This window comes from Manis pentadactyla, chromosome 9 (assembly GCF_030020395.1).
Source record: "Manis pentadactyla isolate mManPen7 chromosome 9, mManPen7.hap1, whole genome shotgun sequence".
Classification (NCBI taxonomy): Eukaryota; Metazoa; Chordata; class Mammalia; order Pholidota; family Manidae; genus Manis; species Manis pentadactyla.
Genome location: NC_080027.1, coordinates 118,338,285 through 118,358,816, shown reverse-complemented (window position 1 = coordinate 118,358,816; position 20,532 = coordinate 118,338,285). Strand labels below are relative to the sequence as shown.

The 20,532-nt window shown below is 43.0% G+C and overlaps 1 protein-coding gene and 1 non-coding gene across 9 annotated transcripts in view; one reads left to right on the top strand and one right to left on the bottom strand.

Annotated features, from left to right (window-relative positions):
* Positions 1–20,532, top strand: part of HHAT (hedgehog acyltransferase) — a 281,084-nt gene that overhangs the window by 16,908 nt on the left and 243,644 nt on the right. For all 8 annotated transcript variants that reach the window (XM_057508006.1, XM_057508004.1, XM_057508003.1 and 5 more), the window contains exon 3: positions 12,710–12,777. In XM_057508006.1, the coding sequence (XP_057363989.1) occupies positions 12,710–12,777 (68 nt within the window). The remainder of the gene's footprint in view (positions 1–12,709; positions 12,778–20,532) is intronic.
* LOC118926102 (U5 spliceosomal RNA) lies at positions 19,924–20,040 on the bottom strand. Its single transcript, XR_005030338.2, has one exon. It is a non-coding gene; the product is annotated as a U5 spliceosomal RNA (small nuclear RNA).

The window sequence follows — 20,532 nt, the reverse complement described above, 5'->3', positions numbered from 1 at the left end:
AATTGATGGTGGCATCCTTGGAGTCTCTCTTCCACAATGGGTGTTATACTTCTTTACCCAGGTGAGGCTACTTGTCCAAGGTCACACATCTAATAAGTAATGGAACTAGTTTTAAACCCAGGTCTGTCCAACAATATTTTGTTCTATTCTGCCATTCATATTTATTGATAATTTAATTTCCTAAAGCAATTTGCTTTAAAGGGAAAACCCTTTTGTCTGCTTTATGTTCAATTTAAAAATTTTATCCCACTAGAATAAAATTTTCTTTTCTGTATCATGGCAGGTGCTGGGATGGGGACAGGAGGATGTCCTTTTGTGGATAGTACAATATTCTCTTGGCACCTGAAGCGATCCAGAGGCTGTCCTGCTGTTTGACTTATTACTGACCACTCCCTAGCCTCAAGCCTCTTTTATCCTCTATGCTTTTCCTTTTAATGCCAGTGCCAAAGTGCTTCTCAGGCCGCTCCCAAGAAGTATCTTCTTTCCCTAATGCCTTTGGCAGTTCAGCTCATGGAACTGCCCTGCCAAGGTGTGTCTAATGGTGCAATGTTGAATGTTCTTGGCTCCGTGTCTTACTGTCTAATTCAGGAAAAAGTGCTACTTAACCTGCATTATAGAAGTAGGTCACTGGGAAAACTTGTCTGTCAACTTTTTTGGGGCATTTGTAACTGGAGCAAATGTAGTGCCTAGAACATATTAGAGGCTCAAAACTTGTTAAGTGAAATGCCACCGGTTGGCATCTGCCCAGCTGCTTTTTCTGGGCATGGAGCAGGCCTCCTATTCACATTCCCTCCCCATCAGCAGTAGTGGGCTTGTCAGGCCATTAGGGAGAGCAGACTCCTCTTTACCATATGTAGTCCAGTGGAATCTCTTGGTAAATCCCAGCAGGACTGAGCAGAACACCCCTTCTTCCTCCTCTTCCTCCCAACTCTTCCAAGCACAGGACATCTCAAAGTCACGTGGAATGCTGGGGTGAGGTGGTGGCGATCTGCTATGCTTTGTGGCTTCTCCCCTTGTGCTCTGCAGTAGGTCTGCAGGTCTGGCTCATCCAGACCTCTTGTGTTAAATTTGTGCCTTTTGGTTTAGTAAATATAGGAACACTTTTGTGTTTCTCTGCTTACACTAACTATGAGGAAAGATAGGCTATGCCATGCAGTAACCTCAAAAGAATTAATACCTGGGCCTAAAAGAGGGCCATATATTTTTATGTTCCTATCAGTCTGATGCAGTTCTTAGAATGAAAACAGTTGAACTCTCATCAGTAAATACCTTGGGAGGTAGAAGGTCTCATGAGAAGGCATCTGGAAGGGGAGTCTTAGACTACTCTTTTCAATTTCTGTATTGGCTTTTAACTAAATTTTTTATTTCTTCTTGTACCTATTTTGACATTTTATAGTTTTCTGGAGATCCATGCATTTTATATAGGTTTTCAGTTTGATTAGTATATTGTAGTTCATAACACTCTTACTGAAAAGTTTTGTTCTTTCTGGAGTTGGCTTCTCTCTCTTGTATATTTTACTTACGTCTTGTCCTTCACTTCCCCAACCTTCATCCTTTGTGAGTCTCTGAATTTTTCCCTCTTTCCTATAGCTTTCTTTGATCATTTGTGCCTGAGATCTTACTCATCTTTTCAGCTTTTGGCTTTGTTAGATTTCTCAGTTGTTTCTTTTGTTCTCTAATTCACTGGTTTCCACCCTTATTATTTCCTTCCTTCTTGTTTGCTGTGTTCCTTTTTGTTCCAACTTCATGAGTTGAATGCTTAGTTCATTTATTTTGTAAGGACTATTTGTATTGCTGTATTGTGCCTGATACTTTCTTTCAGAAGGATTTCAAGAAGAGCAATCAGAGTCAAACTACATGAATATTTTTCAGGTTCCTGGTGGATGTGTCCACACAGTTCTCCCAGAAGGAGAGTGTCCCTCTTACTGTATTATCAGCAAGTTGAACCTTTATTCTTTCATCCATCTCACATGTATTTGGTCTATGATATGAGGTGAAAAGTTCAACTATTTTTTCCCCAAATAGATAACCAAATGCTATTTAATAAGTCTTTCTGTGTTGAATTATGATGCAAGACTGATCATATACTAAATTCTTATATAGACTTCAGACTGTGTGGGGGGACCTGTCTTTTCTGGTTCATTGATTTCTCAATCAATTCTTACATCATTACTGCACTGCTGTGATTATTTTTGCTTTATAAAATGTTTTGAGTATCTGGTAAGGTCACCTCTCATTGTTCTTCATTTCTACACTTTTCTTAGGTATTCTTTTTTAAATTTTATTTTGGTATCATTAATCTACAGTTACATGAAGGACATTATGTTTACTAGGTTCTCCCCTTCACCAAATCCCCCCCACATACCCGTTCAGAGTCACTGTCCATCAACATAGTAAGATGCTGTAAAATCACTACTGGTCTTCTCTGTGTTGCACAGCCCTCCCCATGCCCCCCCACACTATACATGCTAATCATAAAGCCCCCTTTCTTTTTTCCCGCTCTTATCCCTCCCTTCCCACCCGTCCTCCCCAGTCCCTTTCCCTTTGGTACCTGTTAGTCCATTCTTGGGTTCTGTGCTTCTGCTGCTGTTTTGTTCCTTCAGTTTTCTTTTGTTCTTATACTCCACATAAGAGTGAAATCATTTGGTACTTGTCTTTCTCCACCTGGCTTATTTCACTGAGCATAATACCCTCTAGCTCCATCCATATTGCTGCAAATGGTAGGATCTGTTTTTTTCTTATGGCTGAGTAATATTCCATTGTGTATATGTACCACATCTTCTTTATCCATTCATCTACTGATGGACATTTAGGTTGCTTCCATGTCTTGGCTATTGTAAATAGTGCTGCGATAAACATAGGGGTGCATCTGTCTTTTTCAAACTGGAGTGCTGCATTCTTGGGGTAAATTCCTAGAAGTGGAATTCCTGGGTCAAATGGTATTTCTATTTTGAGCATTTTGAAGAACCTCCATACTGCTTTCCACAATGGTTGAACTAACTTACATTCCCACCAGCAGTGTAGGAGGGTTCCCCTTTCCCCACAACCTCGCCGACATTTGTTGTTGTTTGTCTTTTGGATGGTGGCGATCCTTACTGGTGTGAGATGATATCTCATTGTGGTTTTAATTTGCATTTCTCTGATGACAAGCGATGTAGAGCATCTTTTCATGTGTCTGTTGGCCATCTGAATTTCTTCTTTAGAGAACTGTCTATTCAGCTCCTCTGCCCATTTTTTAATTGGATTATTTGTTTTTTGTTTGTTGAGGTGCGTGAGCTCTTTATGTATTTTGGATGTCAACCCTTTATCGGATCTGTCATTTTCAAATATATTCTCCCATACTGTAGGATACCTTTTTGTTCTATTGATGGTGTCCCTTGCTGTACAGAAGCTTTTCAGCTTGATATAGTCCCATTTGTTCATTTTTGCGTTTGTTTCCCTTGCCTGGGGAGATATGTTCAAGAAGAGGTCACTCATGTTTATATATAAGAGATTTTTGCCTATGTTTTTTTCTTCTTAGATATTCTTAACAGTTTATTCTTCCAGATACAATGAAATTGTCAAGTTCCCCGCCCCCCAGAATCCCATTTGGGTTTTAATTAAAGTAAGCCTAGAAATTAATTCATCAGTAATTGGCATTCTTATAATATTGTATCTTTCCATTGAGGAATATGCTATTTTTTTCATTAATTATTGAAGGTTTTCAGTTACTTCCCTTAATAAAGGTTCCTTGTCTTCATTATAGATCTTGCTAAAATTCCTGTTAAGGTTATTGCTAATTCTTTTTTTTCTCTTTTATGATTGGAATATAGAAAATTTTATTTTCTATAATTTCTAGTTGATTATTTCTGGCCTGAAGATATTTATTTTTGTTCATGTAGTTTGTAGTCCAACAATTTATTGAATTCTCTTCATGTTCTGTTATCTTATCATTTGATTCTCCTGGGCTTTGTATTTAGATGATGTCTTTTGCAGATAATGGAAATGCTTTTGCTTCATCTATTGTTTAGCTAGGACTTCTAGAATGATATAGCAGTTGGGAAAGAATGTTCTCCTTTTTTTTAATTCTAACATTAATGGAAATCTCTGTATTTTTATCACTAATGAAAAGTTGAATGTTAAGAAATCCTGCTAATCCCTTTTTACTAAATTTTACAAATCAGCAATAAATGTTGAATTGTATCCCATTTTAAAGCATCTGTTCAGATGATTACATAGTTTTCCCATTTCCAACAATTGGTAGACTATTTTAAAGTAATCCATTTTCCAGCATGGTTTATGTGGAGTCCTACAACACACTTACTGTGACCATGGTATTTTTCAATACGCTGCTTGTTTCCAAGTTAAAAAAAATATTCGTAGTTTCTAAGTGAGATTGGTTGGCCTGTAGTTTCATTTTTTTCTTTCATCCTCAGATTTCAATATCAGCATTCTGTTCACTGTATAAAACAAATGGGGAAGATTTAGTTTTTTTTTTCATACTATGGACTGTTTGATAATATGCAAAATGTCAGCATCAAAGTTTGATATTACACACTTGTAAATTTTTTTAGACATGGAGTCGCTTTGGAAATTGATTCATTGAAAACTTTCCAGTATCTTTCAGGGTTGTTGATATATTTAAGTTTTCTTCTTAGGTCAGTTTGAGTAATTTATGTTTTTTCCATTTCATTGAAATTTTCAAATGTATTAACATACAGTTATATTTCATATTCTTACAATGTTTTGAATCCTACATGTTTCATTTCTTCTGTTTTTGGAATTTACCACATGTTTGTCTATGCATTTGGCTTATTCTCTTTTTCAAAGAACAATCTCTTCGATTTATTTATAAATTTTCCCATTTTTCTGTTTTCTGGGAAGATTATTTTCTAATGAATACAGGTACTCTAGATTCTTTTGGTATCGGAGGCAGGTCCTTGGTCTTATGGGAAAGAATTCAAGAATGGATGCAAAAAGCAGTTGAGCATTAAGAGTCTCTTTGAAAATGGGATTTTGGAAACAGGCAAGAATATATCATGCCTGGGAGTTGGGTCTCGGGCAAATCCATAAGGCTGCGCCAAGGGAACAATAGGGAGCCTTTTTTATATGAAGGGAGATGAATATTCATCAAGTGGGGTTAGGTTTCAAAGGGAACAAGTGACGTCTTCTTGAATTTGGGGCTTCCTCGACCCTTATGTTGGGCCGGGGAGGTTTTTTGCTATATTTGGTCCTCCTCAGAACTGCAAGGGGAGGCTAATTTTTTTTTTTTTGAGAGGGCATCTCTCATATTTATTGATCAAATGGTTGTTAACAACAATAAAATTCTGTATAGGGGGCTCAATGCACAATCATTAATCAACCCCAAGCCTAATTCTCAACAGTCTCCAATCTTCTGAAGCATAACGAACAAGTTCTTACATGGTGAACAGTGCAAGGGCAGTCATCACAGAAACTTTGGGTTTTGATCACGCATTATGAACTATAAACAATCAGGTCAAATATGAATATTCGTTTGATTTTTACACTTGATTTATATGTGAATCCCACATTTCTCCCTTATTATTATTATTTTTTTAAATAAAATACTGAAGTGGTAGGTAGATGCAAGATAAAGGTAGAAAACATAATTTAGTGCTGTAAGAGGGCAAATGTAGATGATCAGGTCTGTGCCTATAGACTAAGTATTAATCCAAGCTAGACAAGGGCAACAAAATATCCACGGATGCAGAAGATTTCTCTCAAAACGGGGGCTGAGGTTCTAAGCCTCACCTCTGTTGATCCCCAATTTCTCACCTGATGGCCCTCCTGCGACTGTGCCTGTCTTAGGTTGTTCCTCCCTTGAGGAATCTTACCCATCTCTGGCTAACCAGTCATCTTCCGGGGCCATACAGGGAAATGTAAAGTTGGTAAGTGAGAGAGAAGCCTTATTGTTTGAAAAAGTTAGCTTTTTACTTCTTTGCAGATTTATGCCCTGTGGCTTCTATGCCCAGCATTTGTCTTGAGGTATCTTTACCAGTTGGAAGAATTATGATACTCGGTAATTTTTGATATGAGGTATGAATTCTACTAAAGGGTTGTGATTAGGAAGGAAGAAGAAAAGCTATAAAAGTAGCAGACGGAAGAACACATGGGAAGATTGATTATTTCTTTGACATATCTTCTTGTAGAGTAACTTCAGCATGTATAGGTTTTAACAAACTACTAATTAAATTGCATACACACATTAACAGAATAGGAATACAGATACATAACAAAAGCAGACCTACAATTAGCAGCCATATCCAGTGAAACCAAGAAAACCAGTTAGGCACCCTAGGCATTTGTGAAAACTTATCAATGATATGATGGATATTGTCTAACTGCATTTGAATAGTTTGAGAAAAATCAGACAAATTAAAACAACACATTCCTGGGAACTGTTCACATAAGGGGAGGCTAATTTTTACCATGTTAGTGAGTGTATAATGTAGCTGGAGGTGAAGTCAGGATCCGCATCTCCATGTTGGAACAGCCAATTTGGGCCAGTCTGTTATGTCCGCCCTCCGTCCCCATCCTGCAGGACCTGCTTGTACACAATGCATAGCATGTTAGGAAGCATATGACCTAAGTCCCCCTCCCTCTCCCTGCTTATGCCTGGCCATCTACCTACTGTGACCCTTTGGCTTTACAGACTCCACGCTCAACTTTTATGTGGTGGCTGTCTTCCTGAAAAGCTGTATTTTAGTGGCATTTTTATAAATGGAGCTGTGCTTTCCATTGATTTGTGTTTTCATTTCACAGGTACTTTATTTTCATTTTTTTAATCTTCAGTGATCAGTAGTTAATGTTGCTCTAAATAAGCTCTGTGACACCAGGGAGCTCCAATATTTAAGCAGATAGGGAACAAATTATTTATTTGATTTGCCACTTCCAATTTTGTTTTTATATGGCAGGTGTTCTTAAAGTGGATTCAACGTGAGTTGAGCATTTTCACCTTCTACCTTTTGTTTATTCTTAAACACACCTGTTTTTATTACTTCTCACTAATCTCAGTTTATAAGAAAAGGATATAGCAGCATATTTACAGATTTTTTAATGTTGTTCATGTAACACACTAGCCTTTTATAGGAGATGGGCTTTGTTAATCAGGAGGTAGTTTTTCCCACTTGCTTTTGTGATTAGAGGAATTTGGTTGGAAGATGGCTGGTAACTCTGGTGGGCCTGGTTCAGGGTGGGGAAACAAAGGCTGCTGGTCCTGTCTTGGAGCAAGTGTCCTTGCCCCTGGAACCAGGCGAGCTTGCTGACTGGGGAGGGGGCTTGTGGGTAACATTGTAATATTCCCAGAATATTTCGCCTGGCTTCAGTGTATCTGCATATCAACAGGCATTCAGGAGAGAAGTTCGTCTCCATATCACTGGGTAATTACCTGGGCGATCGAGGGCTTATCTGAACCTGAGAGGTTAGGGAGTGTGCTAGTTTTACTTCTGCCAAGCAGGAAAGAGAGATGGCCTTGGAGTGCAGTTTGTAAGCAATAAATGGGTTTTAAACTTTATTTCTCCCTTTGACTGATTTCGGTTTTAGAGGTATTTTGCCCCGGGATTTCCTCTCCCTGGAGTTACAGGGCTACCAGGAGCCCTTCAGTTAACACATCCTTTGGCAAAGGACCCAAGTGAATAGTCCGTGCAGGAGCTAAGCCGGACAGCCTGTCTTGAAGGCCGGCATCACTGATAGGTGTTGTGGCACAGCTAGGGCACTGAGTGGTCTGGTCGGTAGTGTTTCATGTTATATTTGACCCTTGTTTCCCTTGTTACCTGTGGCCAGGGTCAGAGGAAACATTTGAGTCATTCTGCCTTTTCTGTTGGTATCCTGCAGAGATAGTGAATTGACACTTGTCCTCAAGGAAGGGGAGTGTTGGCTTCCGGACATTCTGCTTTCTTGATGCTTGTAATAAACCTCTCACAATGTTTTGGGACAGGGCCTGGATTAGAGGGCTGTGGGTAAAATCACAATTTTTAAATCTCTCTCCCAGACTTAGTGCATCTCTGTATCAATAGGTGTTCCCAAAGGGTGGAGAGAAATAGTCCATCTCCATATCAGTCGGTGATTACAAAGGTGGGGGGAGTGAGTGCATATCTGGACCGGAGAGATTTGGTGGGGTGCCTTTTTGCAGCTGGGTTGAGAGAGACACAGGCAAGCGGAAGTGGACTACTGCTTGTAAGCAATAAATGAGTTTCTCCCACTTTATTTCTCCCTTTGACTGATTTCGGCTTCAAAGGTTATTTGCCCCGGGCTGGGAACATATTTTTCCCCCGGAGTTACAAGAGCATTTGAGGGCAACTCTCAGTGTTAGACCCCATTCCTTACCCCCCTGCTCTCCCAGCCACTGCTCTATGTGGGATCAAACACAAAACATGCAGAGTTTATGGCTACCTTTTCCTGGGGTGTTTCCATCTCAGTCTGGGGTTTCTTCTCCTGGGAGCCCTTAGGATTCTCATGCACATTGCACGCCTGGTGGCCTGCCTTGATAGACCCCACATTTCTTTAGGTGAGTAGCAGATGAGAAGCACTATTAGGGAGACTTGAGGGCCATTTAGGTCTTATATCACTTTGCATCCTGTTTACATATATGACTCGCTTTTGCTATTTCAAGTCATGTTTTCATTCCCTGAGTGGGAATTGGGAGAGAGGAGAGAAGGAGGCCACACAACTCAGGAATGTCATGGAAAAACCACCACCTGATCATCTCTCTTCTTATGATTGCTTACATTACAGTTGCATACATTAAATTCTCTTATCTCTAGAAGCCCATCTTTTCTGCTCCCTTTCCCTTTCCCTACTGTCATTTTTGACCACAGTCTGCTATACCCACTGGCTTCCTAAAGAAATAAAGAATCAGTAGGAGCTGATTGGAATTTTTCAAATGCATGGGAACAGCAGGACACAGTAAGTGGTGATTGGGTGTGCTAGACCCTGGCAGTGGCTTGTATCAAACAGGGATGTGTGTGTGTGTGTGTGTGTGTGTGTTTCCTCTCTTCCTGATTATTGCCCTCTAATTACCTCTACCCCACCCAAGAATTGATTTCCCATCAAAATGTGGAGAGTGAAAGGGGTAGGTTACTTAGAGCTTTTAAGTAAATGGTTTCCCACCACAGCTCATTGGCAAGTGATTAAAATGCAAATTCCTCTCACTGGGAAGGTAGAATGGGGCTTTGATGTATCCTTTCTTTGGGTGGTGGTTGGAGGGGGAAGAATCAACAGCTGATTTCTAAAGAGGGCTCATCAGCAGGGATTGCTTCACTTCTGTGCTCTCAGGCAGTTTTGTGGAGCACTGAATTTTGGGAAGGAGAATAGGGCACCTGGAGGAAAGACTGGCTCTGCCCGGCAGGCAGGCCTATGTGGTGTGAAGATTGTTTAGGCGGAGGAGGGTTCTTTCTCTCCATTGCAGTGTTTTGACTTGAGTGCGAGTGTGTTAGGATGAAACTTGTCTTGCTCCAGGGGTGAGAATACGGGATCTCTCCTTAGAAGGTATGATCAGAGAGGTGTGAGGGCTGTCCCTCTGAAGGGAAACATCTGCTCCAGGTTCTCAGCTTCTGTCCCACATCACCCAAAACCCATAGCCATGCCTTTTCAGCTAATTTAAGGCAGTCTAAAGACAGCAGTTTCCAAAGGATCTGGGAATGGATTTGTTAGGCAGAAAGACATATGAGTGGGATGAAAAGAGAGTGGGGCCCACTGAGAACTCAGGGAATTAATCAGATAAAGCCAGAGGGCCAGAAAGGGCACAGAGTTAATGCCCTTTGCAATATGAGTTCATGCCATGCGCTCTGCATCTGGGCTGACCTTGAGACTTGCTTTGGCTAATGCAAGTGATATAGGGCAGAGACATGGGACAAGCATCATGATTAATTTTCCTAAAAACGCTGAGATATGAATAGCATAATAAGAACAAAAGGAACTTATTTTAAAAAAAGGATTCCATTTTAAAAGGGAATTGGGAAGTTAGCTACCTGGCATATTCTTTGGTAATCAGCCAACAACCTATCTTAAGGCAAAGCAAGCAGTCTTAACTGATACGTTCCCAGTGCTGGGGGGTAGTCACTATCTTGGAGAAGAACAGGAAGTTTATCCTACAGAATTATCTAGAGGACTGGCTCTGGGTGGTGATATATTGTCTCTCACTGGAGATACACATCATGAGACCACAAATCAAGCCTACACCCAATGGCCCCCAGCCCTACCTTTTACCTCATTCATGAAAACCTTGGAAGACAGAATCCTAAGTCCTTAAGTGCACCTACTCTCTGAGGTTGCCCGCACTCCCCTTTCTTGGAATGGGCTTTTTTAAAAGACTTCTTACTGCTCAACTTACTATGTTTTGTCTCTGTTCTCTTCCAGGAGAATCTTAGTGACTTTGCTATTTCATTCCATTTTCTAGACTTAAGTACAAGTCTTCACTCTCTCTGTCCTACTTCAAATAGGTAGGGAGGGGCTACTTTGAGCTCTGATTTGAGATGGCAAGTTCCCGCCAATGAGCTTCCCCTTCCTCTCTGCTTTATTCAAGGAAACCTGCCTTTGTCTGCCTTCCCTCTGGCCTGCTCCTCCCTTGGTGGGAAGGAAAAAAAAAACCAAACTTTTGCTCTGTTTCAGTACTGTGTCTTTGCCCTTCAATTCTTTGTTAAAGTGGGGACAGGAACCGAGAAGGGCAGACTCAAGCCCACAACCGATTTAATGTGTAGTTTAAATGTATGTCATGTAGCATTTGTTTATGTCAAGAAATCAGATAAGAGGGATTTGTAGGAATTCTCCAAAACGTGAGGGAGGATTTTTGGTCTGGAGTTATGCTGCGCATTCCTGTAGCCATTAGCTACATGTGGCTGGTGGGCACTTGAAATGCGGCCACTTCAAATCGGGATGTGTTATGAGGATAACATGTGCATTGGATTTCGAAGAATTCGTAAGAAAAAAGAATGTGAAATAACTCATTCATAATTGTTTAACAGTGATTCCATGTTGAAATAATATTTTGGATATATTGAGATAAATAAAATATACTAAAATTAATTTCACTCATTTTTACTTTTTAAAGTTTGGCTGCTAGAAACTGTAAAATGATGAATGTGTCTCAGATAGTATGTCGAGTGGACAGCACCAGGCAGGATTTCATTATAATTCTCCTCTCTGCCTAAGATTCTGTTTTCCCACTAGAGGGAGATGTGTTCCAGCTTCAGGAAGCCTGGTGATTAGCATCTAAACCTCATTGCTTCTGAATGTACACTTTGAAAAAAGAAGAAAAAGCACTCAGGTTTCTGCTTTGTTTCATTTCTGCATAATTCTGATGTTTCTGGAGGTTGCTCTTGGTATGAAACTGAAGCCAAAACACAAGGGGCAGGAGGCAGAGAAGTTTTTCCACCCTCTCTGTGTTAATGAATTAGGAAGTTGCTGTTACTTTTTTGCTGGATTGCAGTGGCTTGCTGTTTGTCTGTGAGCTGATTCCTGGGACTTGAGTCTCTGCACCATGTAGTATGTGTGTGCGTGTGTGGTGCAGCTGTAACAGAGAGGCCAGGGCCCTGCTGCAGTCACAGCCCTCCACAGCACCTGCTGGACCATGGAGTGCAGTGTGAATGTGTTTCAGAGCTGCGCGCTGTGGCGCCTCGATTCTTCTCCCTATCCTGTTGTTCCTAGGGGTAGTAGTGCCTGTGGTTGGAGGCTGGGGCTGCTGTTTGCATCCAGTGTGTTTGAATCTGTCCTTGATCCTACTCTGAAATCAGCATCATTTCTTGATTTTGTTTTAGTGATTACACACTTTTCCTGGTTTTCTTTTAGTTTTTCTGGGTAGCTCCTTTTTGGTTCTGTGGTTTTGTATGTTTTTTGGTCCAGTAATCACTGATATGTACTTTTCTTATCTGTGCACTGTGTGCCTTTTTGGGTGATCTCAGTCATTCTGGAGGCTTCCTCACTGCCCTTATGCTGAACACTCCTAAGTCTGTATCTCTAACTCAGGTTTCTCCTTGGAGCTCCATCCATACCCATTCAGCCGCCTACTGGATGTCACCTAGACACCCAAACTCAGCCCCATGGCACTCCTTACATCCTATATCATGGCATTCATCAGCACTGTTGTGATTTCTAATTATCTGTTTGTCTCTCTTACCCAGTGAACAGCAAGTCCCAGGAGGGCAAAGACCAAGTCAATCTTTTTCTGTTTCATCTCTAGTGTTTCATACCATGCCTGGTTATTATACATGCTTCAGAACTATTTGAATGAAGATATTGCAATACCTTTTGTTCTAAACCAATTATATTGTTCATTTATACTTATTACCATTGCCTAATTCCATTTTATAATCTTGCTAGCATTATGCCATATCGTGGGGCTATGATCACCATCATTCTGTGGCATGGTCTATTAAAAAAAATGTTCACCTCCTGTATAAATGGGGCATTTGCACGAATCCTGTACCATGGTTCCCTGTGCTGGAAGCTTTCCTCAACTCCTTTCCTCTTGTGGCCCTTATTACAATTGAAGGAGAAATTTCCATCAGTCCTACCGCATATTTCCAGGAACTTAGACCACAGAAAACTGGAGCAGAAGGTCAAGGAGTGTGACATGTTTCCATGCCTGTAGCTCAGTCCACAGGCAGCTTTTCCAGGACGTGTTCCAGATTCATCTAGTGCCTCTCCTATGAAACCAGCTCAGTTTTATTTAGATTTGTGACTAAACACTAATGGATACTGTTTTTCTTGTCAGAACATGAAGAGGAACTGGACCAAGAATTTGACCTGGAGCCTGGCCCTTTATTTGGAGGACTAAAGAAGGTACAGCGTGGATAAACAATAAAGCTTCTAGGTTTTCAAACCTGGTTTCAGCGTTTTGCATCACTTTTGTATTTGGCGTTGGCTCAGGTATAGTTTTCAGCAACAACTGGAATTAAGTACCTTTCCTGTCATAAAGGCGTGAGCGTGCCAGGTTGAGTAGGACATTCCCCAGGGTCTTCATCTTCTTGTCCGTCTTGTTCTCTCAGACACCAGAAATCTGATTATATAACCATCTGTTTATGTAAATTTCACTTCTTATGAAGCTCAGAAGGTTCCTTCCTGACCTGGCCATCTCTGTTAGAATCACATGTGACCCTGGGACACTCCCTGTACTCGATGGCCAGTGTGGGAGCCTCCTTCTTCCTGCTTCTGAGTGTCGGGCCATCCCCACCACTGCAGAACATGCTGGGATCCCCTCCTCTTCCCTCCCTGGTGCTCGGTGGCCGTAGGCTGGGCCACTTACCTACCTTCCGCTGCAGCTCATTGTGCCTGCTTAGGCAGCAGGCAGGGGGCCACTGTTCTGTTGTGCACCTTGCTGCTCTTCTGGATTTGACAGCACGTCTGTTCTTTCCTGTGCCGTGGGTAAGTACTGGGCCTTCCTCTTCCATTCGAGAGACCCCAGGCCACTCATTCTCTCCCACCAGAGCTCCTGGCCTCTTGAGGTGGGGCTGTTTCACATTTTTCCCCTTTCAGTTTCCCAGGACCTCATTTCAGTAACGACTTGGGTCATTGCGGGAGGGCCAGGATCCGGCTCATGATTTGGGCTCAGGTCAAGGCGAGTGATGACTGTGTATTTGTTTTTCTAAGCCTTTTGATATATCTTAACAATGAGATCAACACCTTGCTTCTTACTGGTTTTGTGCTAAGTGTGTTGTGTGCCAGATACTTTGTAAGTCCTGTCAGCTTTTGTGGGCTAGCTTGGGATGTAAAATGATGCTTGCCAAGTTCTGAACACCCGATGCACAAATGACTTCTGGGAGACAATTCATGTCTGACTGGGCACCGCCTGTACAGATTTATTCTACCTGGAGAGGTGCAGACCTTGCTTAGAATTGTAGTAAATTTACTTCAACTTCCATTTTGACTTTCTAGTGTAACCTGTCTCTTCTCTCCAGCCCTGGCTGTGTACAGAGCCATCTGTCTATCCTTCTGTCCGAAAGACCCAGGTTTGTCCGGGACCGTGCAGAGTCCTGTCCTGCACAGGGTGCCATTTCTGGATTTTGTTGCTCTACCCACCACACAGTTCCATAAAAAGTTGGCTATAAATTAAATTTGCATTCATTGCACCCATTTCGAAATGTTTCTGATTTAAGTCCTTTTTAGGATTATTAGTGAGACATCATGTAAGGTGGGTGGTATTGTGCCCACTTCAGAGATGAGGAAATTTGGGAGCAGGAGCTAGGCCCTGTCGGGGTCTGGGGTCTACTCTTTAGAAATAGTCCACGATTGGGTTTCTTACAACAGGAAAAAATCGTGTACTTTTTTTTTTTTTTCTCTTAGAGTCACAGTTCAGATAACACAAGATTGTTTGCCAGGCAAAAAATAAGCAAACCCATTTTAGACTGGGAGACTTTTAGCTGAAAAGAAGCAAGTGTGAGGCAATATGAGAAGCCGAGGAGAGGGTCGGGCCCTGACAAGTTCTGGGGCTACCCCAGATTTCACTGTCTGGGGCAGGCCCAGCCCAGTTGTGTGTTGCTGCTTTGAGACAAAAGGACTTGGTCTTTGCTGACGTCCCAGCTCCTGCCCCTCCATCATCCAGCTGCTTGATTCCTTGCCAAGGCGCCAGAGTCCTGGGGAGATGACCTCTTCGAAGCCTTCTCCAGGACAGCCTCCCATCCCACCCCGTACCAGGGCACGGGGCAGGGGGGGTCAGCATTCAGGCCAACCCTGCCTCCGTGGGAAACTGCAGGAGACACAGATCCAAGGACTCAGTCTTTTTCCATCCTGAAAAGATGCTCCTCTGTCCGTCTGACCATCCATCCATCTGTCTGGTGCTATCCCTTAAATGTTAGGGTTGCTAAACTCAGCACTATTGACATTGTAGACCAGATCGTTCTTCTTGTGGGGGAGCTGTTCTGTACATTGTAGGCTGTTTGGAACACCCCTGGGCCCTACCTAGCAGATGCCAGCAGCAACTGCTGCCCCAAGTCACGACAATCAAACATGTGCCCAGCCATTGCTTCATGTCTCTGAGGACAACTGGTCTACGGCAGTACTTGGGGGGCTTTGCCCCCACTGCCTTGATCATGTTGATTTGCCGTTTCTTACCTTTGTTCATCCTGTTTCCTCTTCTGGACTGTGGCTCACCCCTTTTCATTCTGGTGCTTGCTAGTGGCATCGAGCCCAGCCTTCTCCCTGTCACAGAAGCATTGCCTGGACCTCTTAAGTTGGGCTTGTGCTAACATTCCTGACATTTCCCTGCCTCCTTCTTTATCACTTTTCATAGATACTGCTTTTAGTGAGTGTGTTTCTGAGCCCAAGTCTCTACTGAGTGCTGGGGACAGACAGACTAGGCTCCTGTCCTCGTGTCCCCTGCTGGGGCAGACTGACAGTGAGCAAATGGACAGACCTAACAGCCACAGACGGGGCTAAATGATATGAAGGAAATAAACAGGGTGTTATGAGAGTAATGCTTTGGATTGTGTCTTGTACCCTATTATGATAAGTATATTTGTACAGTTTTGTTTTATATTATCCATCCTCCTCTAGACTGTGAGCCCCTGTATCTTCAGGGTCTAGCACAGAGCAGGTGAAGGTTTCATTGAGTCTAGCTGCAGGAAAGAATGAATAATGAATGCTGTGCCAGGTTGCAGCACTGGAATAAAATGCACTGGCCCTGAGTGCATCTGGATAGACATGTAGGTAAAGGCTGAGCAGGACAGGGTTTACAGTCAGAGCACAGAGAGACCATTGTAGGCACAAGCAATTGCCAGCTGCTTCTGACCTTCACCTGAGCCCCACAGAATGGTGGGATTTGGCGAGGTCATCAGTAGAGGGGATGCTGTCCCAGAGGGGCTCACTGTGATTGGAAGAGGGAAGCAGGTGTTAGGGAGGAGGTGTCCCAAGGTACTATTGAAGGGGAGCTGGGCCTGATCACAGTCCCCCAAGTTTTGATGATGTTGGAGTTTGGAGGGGTAGAACCCAAACCAGGAATGCTTTTGGGCCTTCTGATTGTTTTGCTGTAAAGCCGAGTGCATTTGCTGAGATGCCACTGTGGTGGGGGAGCCCGTGTAGGTATCCACGAGGCACGCACAAACAGAAGGTGTGTATCACCCGGACTCACAGGAATGGAGGCTGAGGTTTTGGGAGACTGGGGAAATACGGGTACAGGGAATGAGACGCATAAGGATGTGACCTTGGGAGAGTAATTCAGCTTAGCTGGCAGGTTGAGTGCGAGGTGGGGGATGACACAGGACGGAGGCTGGATTGTAAGGCCATTGGGTGCCATGTGTGGAGTCGGGACTTTATTCAGAAGGCAATGGGCAGTTACAGAAGGCGTTCAGGCCATTGTCATTCCTTCTCTGGACTCTTGGGAGCCGTGTGATTTCCCTCCTTGCCTGCCCTGGCTGCCTCCTTAGTGTACCTCACCTCCCCACCCCAAGATTTGTGCCTTCCTGTAGTTAAATTTCCTGGAATGTCTGTCTCCTACTGTTGCTTAAAACCCATTCACGCGCCTCATTTCTGACAGCACAAAGTCTAGACTCTGTAGCTGACACTCAAGCCTATTTGTTCTGGCGCCTTCACCTCCTCGCAGTCGCCCTGCATTACTGAGTAACGGATGGTCTGCCGTTCTTGGACGGCGCTTGCCGTTTCTTACACGGGACACTTCCTGCGGACCCGTGTGCCCTTCCCCATTGTTCAGGGAACACCACGCATGGAACCTTCCCTGACTCCTCCCCCCGTTGGTGTTCATTTCTCCCTTCGGTCAATTCTGTTCCCCTGTCTCTTTCCTGAACCCCTATTATAGAACAGTTTCCTGTTTTCGTTGTAAGACAGCCTTTCATCCCTGCCTCCCCCAGCCTGACAGTAGGTGTCCAGTAGTGCAGTTTGGGTTCCAGCGAACATGCCTTCCTCGTTGGGGGCTTATGGTAAAGGAGCCACGGCAATGTTTGCTTTGTTCCTTGTGGCTAACCTCTGGCCCGTTTAGGCCTGACCTTGTTTGCGTTAAGCTGAAGCCCCTTCAAGGTGCTTCCAGGGTTCCTGTCATGTCTCTGCCTCCCTTCATCTGCTGGGGACAGGTCACTAAGCAGTTCAGCTGTGGGTGTGAACTTTCAGCCTGTCCTTATTAACAGAAAATTGGATTATGCAGCTTTGCCCCTTCACAGAGGGGCTTCTCAACAGAGGCTGACTCTTGTGCCCTGTGCCAGTCCTTACAGGCGAACAGAATGTGGTCTGGAGAATCTCCAGATGGCAGGGGCCAGAAACCCACAGACTGGTGATGGGAGGAAGGCTCACGAGCACCCGCTGGGATTGGATTCCCTCTTGTCAACACAGAGAACTCCTACTTTTTACCTGTCAGTACACTGTCTCTTGTCTAGTCTCATCACTGCTGGATTTCCTTCTTGATATTTGGACGATTTGTAGCTAGGCAGGAAAAAAGTGAGGTGGTAGTGATTTCTTGGGGAGGTGACCAGCGGAAATGTATCTCTCTGCCTTCTGTAGAAAGCGGCTCTGGCAATGCAAATGGATCAACATCAGATGGGCTTACTAGCTCTTAGACACGAAGTCCCCTGCTCTGCTCTGAAAAGTTCCTGTCTCCTTTTTATCTACTAGTTCATCAAAATATTACTTGTTTCATTATAAATGTCCTTGAAGAAGCCAGAGGAGAGAAGGTGAAGTTAGAACCAAGAGTTTAGTTCTGCAAACTCAAAGATAAATGAGTGTGTGTGAGAGAGAGGGGAGAGAGAGAGAGGTTCCTCACAAATACTTAGTAAAATCTTGAGGTGACGTATAGGTTTTGAATGGTAAGAAATTTCTCAGCCACAAACCAGTCAGTTTACAAATGACTATGTGCTTTCCAACTGCTTTGTGGCCCAGGATGCAATAAGTTCTAGGAGTTAAGAGAAGTAAGCGAGTAAGCGGTATATTTTTTTCTGTCTTCAAGAAGCTCATAGTTAATCTGAAAACACCAGGATCATGTATACCTTAAAATAGGGATGATGCTGTTGACTATTTAACAAAGGGAAGATGCATCAATCAAGCTGAACAGACACCAGCTGTAGACAGGACAACTGGCCCTATTGGTGTGTCCTGCCTGGAAATCAGCCCTGGCATTACATTTAATAAAATGTTTCCCCATGCTTGCATGTCCCTGGTTGGTATAGCCAAAAACTGCTGGTGGAGTTTTTAACTTTGGAATGACCAAGGAAGGTTGCCTGGAAGAGGTGAATTTGAGTTGAACCTTGAACAGAAAGATCATGTTTTGAACTGACCCAGACCTGTCTGGTTGTTCAACAAAAATCAAATTCTTTGGTTTTACTCTTGCTAGGTGCTGGCAGTTGGAGGTACATAAGAGTTACCTGTATTCTTGTCCTACAACCTCGCTGCAAAGTGGCGTGTTACAGGGAAAGAGTGTAGATCTGCATGCTGCCACATGTACAAACCTTTATTGGTAGGCAAGTACAAAGCCTGCCACTGACCCATTCCCAAAAGCATGTGAAGGCTCTGTTCCCTGTCTCTGGGTACTCCCACCAACACCTTGCTGGCAGGATTCAGCTGAGGCTGAGGCAGTTCTCTTCAATGGGCTGGAGCCGACCCCCGCCTAGTCTGATCAGGAGACAGAATCTGAAGATGTGAAAGGACACAGAGCCAGAGGAGTGTTAGCCTAGGGCAATTTTCCCTGCAGCTTCAGGTGCAGACTCAGAGGATTCCTCTGCCTCCTCCTTAGGAGGGGGTATTGGAGCCTGAAAAAATTTCTAGCCTGCACATTTGTTGAACACCGCTCTTCTTGTTTGTAAGTTATTTATTTCTGTCATTCCTTATGCAAATAAACTGTCAGGTGCAGTTTTTGATACCAGTATTGGAATTCTTTGAATTGTAGCCATGTCTGGGACTGAATTGCTGATTAGAACCCTTTACGTGCTAACTCACTTCTTCTGAAGTGTGGATTCTCCATTTGGGCACATGCAATGTTAAGAACCGTCCGTCAGAGATAGAGGAGTTAATTTATACAACACATTTTATGTAAGTCGTCTAGCAGATAGGATTCAGAGAGAAGAAGGAGCAACGATAATTTCAGCGTAAGTGTGTTGAACAGTGGCTTGGAGCTGAAATTTCGGGAGAGATGGGGAAATGGGGAGGAGGGGCAACACTTCCTTCTCGCAATACATTTCCTAAAAGTGGTGCCTGTCAACATTCTTTAAAAGGTTATTACCTCTTAAAAGTGTGACATGACAGTTGATAAGTCTCTGTTAAAAAGAAATTAGAAGCAGCTGCAGGGTAAGAATGAGATCATGGGACCCGTGGGAGAAGATGTGAAGGGTGGTGTCTTTGTGTCAGGAACTGACTGAAGCCACTTTCAGGATTACAGTAGCTGCTGAAAAGTTCAAGATGGGTTAGAGTTAGTTATTCCATAATTCTGCTCCCACATTTCATGAAAGTGAATGTCAGACCAAATTCTGTCACCCATGTAGACATTTATCAGGCAAGCAGTAGAAAGCAGGTCATACTAACCTGTCCTACGGGCCTGACGAAGTCCTAAAGGCTCTTTATCCTTTAGGAACTTGAACCCTGCCTTGCATGGGAGTCTCTTTCCAGGGCTATGACATCTTTCAGGCAGAGGGGGTCCTAAGTAATTTGGCATCAGGTAACCAGAGGTCCCCAACTCTGAATACTGTGGGTAGAGCCTTAGAGTTTAGGGTCATCACCAAAGATATGTTTGACCCCTGATCATGCAGAGGAGTGACTATTAAAGTGTTTTAGTCAATATTTCTGTTTAAATCATGCTGATTAGTAGCTCTTAGATTTTATAAGTGAAGGAATAGTTGAAACTCAAAAATTTCTAACTCATAAACATACTAATTAAGGCTTTGTAAAAGCGTAAGAGCTTATAGACCCATGCTAAGCTCTTTCAACCAAGAAATACCAAAGACTGTGCCACAGCGTTTTACTTCAAACATCAAGATCTTTTGTTACAACAATATAACCAGCCTTGCCAAATACAAGGCTTAAAAAAATTAGCTGATTACTCAGAACTATTTCTCCCCACGGAAATCTTTAGTAAAAGGCGAAAGACTTATACGATCTGAAGAGAAACCAGAGTATACCCACCTGTTCCCAGATTCACTTCTCCAGTAACTGCTACTCCCTGTTCACTGATGGTGGCTCTTATTTTTTCCAAGAGCTGTTGCTTCCTGCCTAATGTTGGTACAAAGATTTCTGTAAATAAACTAATCATAGTTAGAAATGTCAAGTTGAAAGAAATATTATTTTAAACTTGAAAGGATTGTACTCTGTGCAGGGCACTATGGGTATGCAAACGAGAAGTCTGAGTCATCAACTGAGGTTCTGCAAATACTTTAGTATCCATACTGTCTCTCTGGAGCCACCATTATGGGACAAAGCAGAGGTCTGTCTGGCTCTGATCCCTGTCCTGGATCAACCACAGAAACTCATTTTCTCCCTTTTCTGTATTGGCACTGTGCTTACAGTCCCATTTCCTTCCCTTTCCCCTAACCACCAGCACAATCAACATACAGAACCACAGAGAACTGTTTTGCTGCCTCTTTCTAGTCACACCCATCCTGCTCTCCCCAT